The 9,589-nt window shown below is 50.2% G+C and overlaps 1 protein-coding gene across 2 annotated transcripts; it reads right to left on the reverse strand.

Annotated features, from left to right (window-relative positions):
* Positions 1–708: 708 nt before the first annotated feature.
* On the reverse strand, positions 709–8,121 carry EIF3D (eukaryotic translation initiation factor 3 subunit D). 2 transcript variants are annotated; one of them, XM_063154432.1, is made up of 15 exons: positions 8,033–8,121; positions 7,597–7,730; positions 7,343–7,388; positions 6,830–6,966; positions 6,650–6,735; positions 6,099–6,171; positions 5,848–5,960; positions 5,508–5,640; positions 4,795–4,942; positions 4,436–4,566; positions 3,905–3,990; positions 3,548–3,677; positions 2,926–3,068; positions 1,868–2,148; positions 709–865 (listed from the first exon to the last, which is right to left on the reverse strand). In XM_063154432.1, exons 2-15 carry the CDS (start codon positions 7,717–7,719, stop codon positions 852–854), a joined length of 1,644 nt encoding a protein of 547 aa, XP_063010502.1. In that variant the 5' UTR covers positions 7,720–7,730; positions 8,033–8,121; the 3' UTR covers positions 709–851. The 2 variants fall into 2 exon arrangements, with proteins under 2 accessions (XP_063010502.1, XP_063010501.1); XM_063154431.1 differs by having other exon boundaries at positions 5,848–5,963.
* Between the last annotated feature and the right edge of the window lie 1,468 nt (positions 8,122–9,589).

Below are 9,589 nucleotides of genomic sequence, written 5' to 3' on the forward strand. Positions count from 1 at the left end.
TTGGCCCACCGCCGCCTAGAGCCGGCCGCCATGACGCCCCCACACAGCGTGGGGAGTTGGAGCGAGGCCCTGCTCCCTGCCAGCCAATAGCAGCAGGGGTCCCGGGCCTTCCAGCCAATGGGCGCACAGCGGCCCCCGCCACACCACACAGGTGGCAAGGTGGGGCAGCACCTGTGGACGGCTGGTCGCGAGCGCCTCTGCACCTCACCAGCCAATGAGGACGGGCGGCGCAAGCCCCCCAGCCAATGGGAGAGGGAGTGCCCTGCGCTGCCCTGGCTCCCCCGCCAATACGGTCCCGGCCCTGATGCCCCCGCCCCCGCCAAACGGCGCACGAGGCGCAGCGCACGTGACGCGAGGGCCCGCCACCGCCCGCCCGTGGCCGTACCTGCACCATGGAGCTCCCGCCGCTCCGCTCCGCTCCTCCCGCCCGCTCCCTCCTCCTTCCCGCGCCGTCCGGGCAGGGCGGGGCGGGGCGGGCACGGCGCTGCCTCCCGCCCGCTGCGGGGGCGAGCGAGGGGGGCGGCGCGCTCCCCGCGTCACGTGACGCCGCCACCGCCGCTTCCCGCCGCCGGCACCATGGCGGCGCGCGCACCACGTGTCCGGGGGCGGGCGGCGCTTAAAGGGGCAGGCGCGGGACGGAGCCGTGACGGCGGGGGACACTCGAACCAGGTACACGCGCGTACACACACACACACACAGAGCCGGCAGTCGGCAAAATCAACTTTATTCCGCTTTCCCCCGTTTATGATCGATGTGCAGCACAGCCGGGGCAAAGGTACAGTCACAGCCCAGCCCCGGGACTGGGGCTGCCCGGGCACTGCAGCCCCTCCCCTCGGTGCTGGTTGCAGGGTTCAGCTCTCTTCCTCTGAAAAAGAACAGAAGCAGAAATTAAGCGAATGCAGCTGGAGGAAGAAAACCCCAAAACTTAACCCTTGCTGTCAAGGAAATGCCACAAGGAACACAAAAAACCAAGGCTGTCACTTTGGGAGATTCATCCCACCTCCAACTGTCTCCTTGCCTCTGTCCAGCTTCCCAACAAACCTGCCCATCAGCCAAGACCACACACTCGTCATAAACAATTTACATTCCTAAACAAATTACGCAGCAACCCAACTAACATTTCCATAATAAAATCCAGAGCAGCCGGGCTAAGCTTGCAGCCTAAAAATAATCTGGGAGATATTTTTTCTATCACAGAAGCAAGAGCTCTAGGATAAATGGTTTTCCTCTGTCAGTGGAGCACATACAGATCTCACATCAGAGATGGTTTTAGGCAGCAAAGGGAAGGCAGCAGTTGTCCACTGATGCTCCAAAACTTGTATCCAGACCAGCCAGTGATTGCTCAGCTTCAAGAGTCACTTCAGAAAAGCCTTCACCACATTACCTCAATTGCGCTCTGTCACCACGCGTTTGAAATGTGTCACCTTATAGTCACTGCCATTTCTAAAACGGCAGTCAAAAAATATCCCAGTACCAACAGAAATCAGCACCCACCCACTCCTGCAGACCTTGGGGCTGCTGAATGAAGGGCTTCTTGGCAGGCTTCATTCTGCCAGGCAGTGCTCTGGATGTGGGACCTCCCCCCAAACCCTGCTAAAATCAGTCTTCATCGAGTATCTGTACAGAGGCACAACATCTGCATCTCCAACTCTGCGCTGTTCTTCTTCCAGCTGAGTACTCCCAATGTCACCCACACCTTTTAAACAGAATCCCATCCTTGGGACCACACATTCTCCAGCCCCATTCCTCTCCTGCCATTGCACTGGTCAGATCTGACCCTTTAACTCTGGTCTTAATCATACATAACCCCGTTTCATCCAGCCTAGAACATCACTTTAAAGCATAAAGCACCAAGTAGGCTACAAACCTTCCTCTTCCTCTTCTTCCTCCTCATCCTCCTCATCTTCATCAGAGCTAAAGGTGCCATCAGGCAAACTGTAGATGCGGATCACCTGCTTGTTGGGGTCCTTGAGGATGAGGTACTTCCCCTCATCCAGCTTCATGCAGATGTCAATGACACATCGCAGGATGCCCCAGGCGTTCTCTATGCTCAGATTAATCTGGCTAGCAAATTCATTTGGCTTGAACTGCTGTGTGCCCAGGATCACGTGGCGGGCAGAATCCTTCACGTGGTAACGGGATACGTACCTAGGGGGGCAAGAAGAAACCACAAGGGTATCAGGAGATTACACCCAGACAGCAGAACACCAGCAAGAAAAGCAGCGTGATCATCTTATTTTTGTTTTCTGGGCTGAAAAATCCTAATACTCCAACACTGAAAGCTAAGAGGATTTCTTGGCTACAAACTGTCAATTTGCAATGCACCTGGAAATCCCCAAATCGGATGGAGAGGTACAAAAGATAAAGAAGAATTAGCCCCACAGATAAAATTAAGAAATAGCATGATTAGCTGGGAGTTTGGAATGAAAAAGATGGAAAAGAATCAATTCTGTGTCTGTGGACAGAACTGAGCATGGCAGAATCGCTAGAATTCATTTAGCAAAAGCCTCTAGTTCATTACCTGCAGTACTCAACTGATTTTAAGCAGACAGTTTAAAAAAAGGTGTAGCTGTATCTCCCCCCACCACCTAATTTCTCAGTTACATGGCACTGAGGATCTCAATCAGATTCCTGACAGGCACCACAGTCACTGTATTTATTTCCCTTGTTGGTGACCACAGCAAAGAGGCTGAGAGCCCACACAGGCCACCTGTCCCTCCTGTGTGGGTCAGTCACAGCTGGATGGTGAGAGGAAGCAGCTTACACCAAGGCTGGTGCCCTCACCACAAGCTTTCCTTTTTTGGCCACTCAAACACTGGGTGATTTTAGCATTACTTGTTCTGTAAACGCTTCACTCAGCCATACACCAAGTTTAATACTAGAAAATGCACCTGGAAGACGTTTGGTGTGAACTGCCCCCCTTACCCGAGTTTAAGGTACTCTGATCCAGCCAGCAGTGCACAGCATGTCCAGCGGGCCAGCTTGTAGCTGTTGTTCTTCAGCTCCGTGGCAATGACAGCCCCTCTCTGAGAGTCCAGCTTCTGGCGCCAGTCCACCCCATTGCAATACTGAGAGGAGAATCAGAACCAGGTTCAGCCTGACAAGCCAGCAGCTGCCATCCCTTCAGCCACCTTGTCATCACATAGGGAAGCTGTCTAGCCTATGGTACCACCTGAGGGAGTGTGATGTGCAGCCTAGAGAGAAAACTCTTGCACTGGGAAGGGAGAAATGCAAACAGCTGGGATTGCTCAACATTTGTGGCACTGGTTAGAAGGGGCAGTTCGTGAGGAAAGAATTCTAGAGAACCGTAAGAACAGACTGACTACTATGCTGAACACCCAGGGAGACAAGAGGGTTCAAGCCAGCTACCTCACATTTAGAGGAGAATCTCATCAGCATTGCTTGTCCACCAGAGTTATACTCCTTAGTGGAATGTAACACCCGGGGAACACAGCCAGATGTTTGTCTCATCTTCCCTGCTGTACCTGGCATGTCAGGCAGCAGTGAAGCAGTTAAGAGCTAGTTTGGGGATCCTGTTCTTCCTCACCCTCGAATCCCACTCGTTCAGTGTTTTGATGTTGATGAATGACACTTCTCCATTAGCTCCTGTCATCACTCCATCATGCTCGCAGCGGACAATGAGATCTATATCATCTCCCAGCTTCCACCTTCGGTACCTGCCAATAAACAATCCAGCTGGTTATTTCTGACCTTTGTTCTCTTCCAGATCCATGTAAGCATTCAGCAACATCCTTTCCTCCCTTATCTTTTCACTGTGAGGTCATCCATGGATCCCCTCTCAAGGTAAAGCTTCTATCAATAATGCTCCCAACCTGTTTTGCCTCCGTGTCACACTGACATCCTGCCCCCCTGCCAAATCTGGGCATCAGAAATATCAACTTACCTGTATGCAACAGAGGCTACTTCATTTTTATCCATGTCATCCTCCACAAAGGGGTTTGGGTTGGGAAACTTGTACTTCTCCTTTCCCTGAAGGTGAAAACAGCAGAGCATGTTAGGAGACAGCTTTCCTCTATTGGAAAAATATTCTTTTACAGTAACAGTAGCTGATTTCCCTTATGTAGAGAAACACCAAAACATTAAGACAGCTGATGAAAGCCTCATGCCCACATTAGTCACAGCACTATAAGCAGTACTTGTACTGGCACTTAGGCTTCATTAAGTGTACTGAGAAGCCTGTCTACATCATCAACGGGAGTAGGATGATTTCTCTGTGAAATCAAGGTGAAAACCTTTCTACAACAAAGTCACACTGCTCACCAGAAATAATCCCACCTCTTTCAAAACTGAAAGACCACTGGCGTAACACAACTGTCAATTAAAATGCTTCTGTTCTGTATTAAAGCAGCCTCAATGAAGTCTCCTCTTGAGACTCTGGAGCACAGACCCACTACTCATCACAGTTCCACCTTACCATCCTCAGACACTGCTGGGAGAAGTTATGATTGATGTAGGTAGCTTCCATGGCCAGGTTGCGTGGAGAATTAAAAGAGTTGCCTTCTTCCTGAGGTGGTTCATTGGCTGTTTCACTCACTGTCAGGAGGTCTGGGAAGAAAACCAGATGCAAATGGTTATACTTGGGGGAGTAACTATGTCAGCTTTAATGAATTTCTAGCCCCACATCAGAGCAGATCAATACTGAAGTTCCCCGCACAGCTATCATACATACTGCAGTAATAAGCTTGTTCAGGAGGCTCAGTGCAAACACCTAAATAAGCATTAAGAAAATCAGACCCTACAGCTGCAGAAATTCCTTTCAGGACTTTTTCTCACCAAAATCTGAGTTGTCCCTCTTGTCAAAGAAAAGCTTGGATCCAACTCTCTGGACAATGATATCCCAGGAATAAACAGAACGAGTGCAGCTCATCAGTGTGGCCAGGATGGCATCTGTGGCAAACACATTCCCTTGTGTCTTGGCCAGCTGTGAATATAGAAGGAGGTGAAAACTGTTTCAGCAATAAGAATAGATATCCCTTCCCTAGGTAGGACAAGAAGTGCTAGCAAACCAGATCACTGACTTCTTCTGCTGTTATGACTGAGAAAGCTGTACTGGTGAGTACCCCATGGACGGCCAGCAAAGTGTACTGTACTACACAGCAATCCTGGCCCACCCTCACCCACACAAGGGGAAACTAAGAAACTGCTATGAAATATTAATTCTGTTGGAAAATGCACAGCTTCTCACTGCAAATCAAGTCACAAAAAAGAAATGTCTGAGCCTTCCTCACCTTCAAAAGCAAGGCCCAAGGATCATGTTTCTGACCTAAGTTTTCTTCCCAACATACCTCAAGTACTGGTCTGCTTGCCCTTCCAGAATTTTAGCTTTTCCTTGGCCAGTGTTCCTACCTCTGCATTAATCTAGCTCTGCCTTCCACCTCAGAAAAATACTGGTACCAGCTAATGCTTCTTGCTTTTGCCCTTTGGTCTGATGGTGACAGCTGGTCTCCAACACCAGCCCACACTGAGTTTCACAAACTGCTGCATACCTTTCGGATAACTGGGTCATCCGTAGTGGTGACGGTATGGAAGATGCGCTTAATGCTCCTCAGGAGTTTCTCGTTCCTTGTTGTAATGCGGTCGAAGGCTTTGTCGTAGTACTCTAGGGCTCCACAGCACTCTCTGCAAAGATAAGAGGACCATCTGGATACCCCTCTTACAGATAACACCACCCATGACCCACACAGGGCCTGCTGGGTGTTCCATTACCTCCCCTTGGTTTTGGTACTTCAACGAGAACACTGGGACCAGGCAGGAGACCCCTGAGCTCCCGCTTTCCAAAAATCCTGTCACCTCAAGGAGCAAGCAAGGGCTGTCTTAGGAACTCACATGTCCTGTGGCTCTGACACCTCCAGATAGCGCATTTTCATCAGCCGAGGGAAATCCATCTCCTCCTTCACCTCCCAGTCGCTGCGAACTTCAACAGAGGAGTCACGAGGTTTCTGCTGCGCGGCCAGAGGGGGGACACGTACAGAGAGAAATGGAGACACATCAGGATTTGTGTGAGAGGAGCTGCCCTGAGAGTGCAGCCATGGAAACCTAACCATCAGAGGGGGCACAATGCTCATCAGTTTGTCTACCTGTGATTTCTGGTCCCACTTCTGCCTCACTCCAAACTGCTTCTGAAACTTCTTCTGTAGGCGCAAACGATCTCTAAAATGACAAATGTGAGAAAAGCCGTGATTCCTATATGCCACAACCACTCCTCCACTTCCAAACCACTACCAGAGGAGCACTGCTTTCAGACACCGAGCTGCTGAAACATTTGTTGAGCCATCTGTCGATCAAGACGCCCAAGGCATTAAGAAGTCTGTTCTTTGCTCTGGGCAGCTCTTTATATAGTTCTACCTGAAGACCGAAATGCAGTTTTCAGAAAGGATATTCTCTCTTTAGAATGCCACCATTACTTTCTAAACACAACTAAAAAACTCTCCTAAATTATTAGGCAGCCATTTGAAATCCATGCTTTTAAGTACTACTGACACTAGAACAACACTGGACTCAAAACACCCTGAAATTCTTTGCTGACTGTTTGCTCCAGCAGATTCTGTTACTGTAAGTTTGCAAATTCATCAACAGAGTGTTCACACACTCCAACCCGAGCTCAGTATGCCCATCTCTGCAGGCTCACCTCTCCTTCTGCTTGGCACTCTTGGGCAGTGTCTGCATGCTGAACTGCAGCATGTTCCGACGGTCCTTATCTCTCCGAAGGTTTCTCTGCAGAAATGACAGAAAGCAAAAGGAACAGATCAATTGGGAAGAATCCTGTGGGGCTGAAGCTCCCTCTGATCCCGTCTCAGGGACACCCTACCTGTGCAAACCTCATGCGGTTCCTCTGGTACGCTGTTTTCTGCGTCCGGGCCGTGTCCACCAGCTGGAAGCTGGTCTCATCCTCCTCGTGGAAATAGGCATATTGGCTTCCACCACCAAACTGTGATGAGTACTTGTCTGGGAACAAAACAAAGCAACTCAGCACCAAGATCCTAAGGAAAACCCTGATGCTTTGCCTCTTTCTCTCCCCATCTGCCTTCACCAAAGTCTGATACCTAAACTAGGACTCCTGCCTTACACCTGCATGTCTACACTCCCTCCACACCTTCCATACAAGCCCAGGCAGTGCAAAAACCCAGAGTAAGCCGCAAGGACAGGGAGAGTCCCACAGAGCTCTCCCAAGGGTAAAGCACACTTCCTAAAGTAAGCTGCCTGTCTTGCTGAGGCGTGCAGGTAATTACAGGGCGGCTACGAGACATGAAAGCAGGAACGACGCTTGGAAGGAAACTTTGCAGAAAATAAACCCCCGAAACAGCCAGCAGACCACACGTACTTGTGTATCTTTTATCCTGGTACGTGGCTCCTGTCCAATCGGCCACCTAAGAACGAGCACAAACAGTTAAAAGTAAGCATTAACACAACATATGCTCCACGTCTAATCCTTCTGACTCTCAGCTCTGCCTGCCAGCCCTGCTAGGTGTTCACAGTGTGTCAGGACGCACTGCCAAGGGTGCCGGAGGAGCAGCCAGGGTAACAAAATCGAGCACGGCAGGCAGCGTGCAGGGGGGCCCAGCACGGCACAGGTACCTTGCCCAGGCGGTCTCCTTTGCTGAACGGCTGGTAGGGCATGTCCTTGAACTGCTCGGGCACAGCACACGGGCCCCAGCCGGAGGGGTTGTCCTGGATCACGGGTGCCACAAACTTCGCCATTTTTTAATTTTCTAAAGGTGAAAAAATGAAAAAAACCCAAAAACTCTCAAACCCTCAGCTGCCGCACGGTGTGGCACCGCGACCTGAGGCCTTGCTTCGGCACAAGCCACCGCCAAGGAAAGGCGCCTCCGCCAACCAGGCCCGGGGAGGAAGGAAGGGTCCCGGTGGGCGCTGCGTGTGCCGGGAAGGGCGGGGACGCGGCCCCACCGGAACCAGCGGGAGCGGCGGGGCGGGGCCGGGGGGTCTCGGTACGCGCGGGAGGTGCCGGCGCGGCAGGCGAGCGGCTCTGGTGCGACCCCAGCGCCTCCCTCACCTGCGCGGCCCCGGCGCAGCCCCGATGGCGGCGGATCCAGCGGCGGATCCGGGAGCGGCTCCGACGGCGGCGGCGGCGGGCGGGGAAAGGGCCGCGCGCAGCCCCGGCGCGCCCTTGGCGTCAGCGCCGCGCGATGGCAGCGCCCTGCCGTAAAGGCAAAAAACCGCCAGCCCCGGAAAAGCGAGCACCCAGCGCGGCTGCCGTAAAGCGACAGCGTTGTCGCAAAATGTCAACTATTAAAAAAAAAAATTCTTAAGAGAAGTTGTTCTTTAATGTTTGATCTTTGTGTACTTTCAACTCTGATCAACAAGAAAAGAGGTTTAATCTGTGGAACAGGAGCTAACAAACAAGCTCCAAGTGATGTCCAGGTGTTAGAAAGACGAATTACTTGACAGTAGAACTGCCTTGTTAAGGTTTAGGGATCAACGTTTTTCAGTGACCTCAGGGGAGGTTAACAAAGCTTGGGAAGAGGGATGTACCACTGATAGTGGACATGAAGAATGCAGAATTTACAAGCCACAAAGACATTTGGCAGAACCCCCAAGCTAAGGAAGAAACTAATAAAGACAGCTCAGCAACTGTGCTGAATCAGCTCCAACAGAGAAAAAGGTAATTCTGGCAGGGGGAGATCATGGCCACTGACCCAGGAAGCCACCAGCTCGAAAGGAGAGACACACTGAGCATGCAGACTAATTAGCATGAGCAGGGAGAGGCCCATTAACCAATAGAAGACAGAATACTAATTTAAAAGATAACTAGGTATCTTGTAGCCAAGGGTCATTAATGCCTTCGTTTGCCAAAACGTATAAAGAGTGAGAAGTTTTGGTAGTTGTTGTGCTGGCTTTGTGGATTTGCCAGCTAGCACCCCTTTTTATGCAGAACTGTAAATAAATCCAATATCTGGATTATGTGTGTGGATTGGCCTCTTGCAGACTGGGTGAAAAAAACAATTTTGGGACAATACAGTCATTTACCAAAATTTCATTCCTGCTTAATCGCCACTTAATAGAGAAAAAATATGCAGGAGTGGATGAGAGTATTGTTAAGGATAGTGTAAATTTGCCCTGCTGATTAAAATGCTTGAGTTTGGCTTTTAAGTGTAAAAGCTGGGGGTGAGGTGTGACAAAAGCCATTCACTTTGTACCCAGATGTCATAAAGAGGAGGAAAACTTGGCTTTCTGTGTGTGCTGAAGGCTCAGCAGAGCACATCAGCTCAGACAGTGGTGGGGTTAGAAACATCTCCAGTGCTAATTATGGCTTAACTTCCTGGAACTATGGAACTTCTCTTGGCAGAGGTATTCAGCCCTATGGTAGGCAAATGCCTGTTGGGAATCGTTTTGGTGTCAATGACTTGCCTTTTTGTTTTTTTTTTTTTTCCTTTAGAAAAACTTGAGTTCAACTTAATTTACAAATCATGTATTGGAAAAATATTGATCCTCAGCTTAGTCAAATACAGATTTCAACTATTAATGTGCAGTTCCCATCTGGTTAAGTTTTCTGTACATACATATGATGGAGTTACTGTGAAGTCTGGTTGGTAAATTCCTGTTTTCCCAG

The sequence above is a fragment of the Melospiza melodia genome, chromosome 4 (genome assembly GCF_035770615.1).
Source record: "Melospiza melodia melodia isolate bMelMel2 chromosome 4, bMelMel2.pri, whole genome shotgun sequence".
NCBI lineage: Eukaryota > Metazoa > Chordata > Aves > Passeriformes > Passerellidae > Melospiza > Melospiza melodia.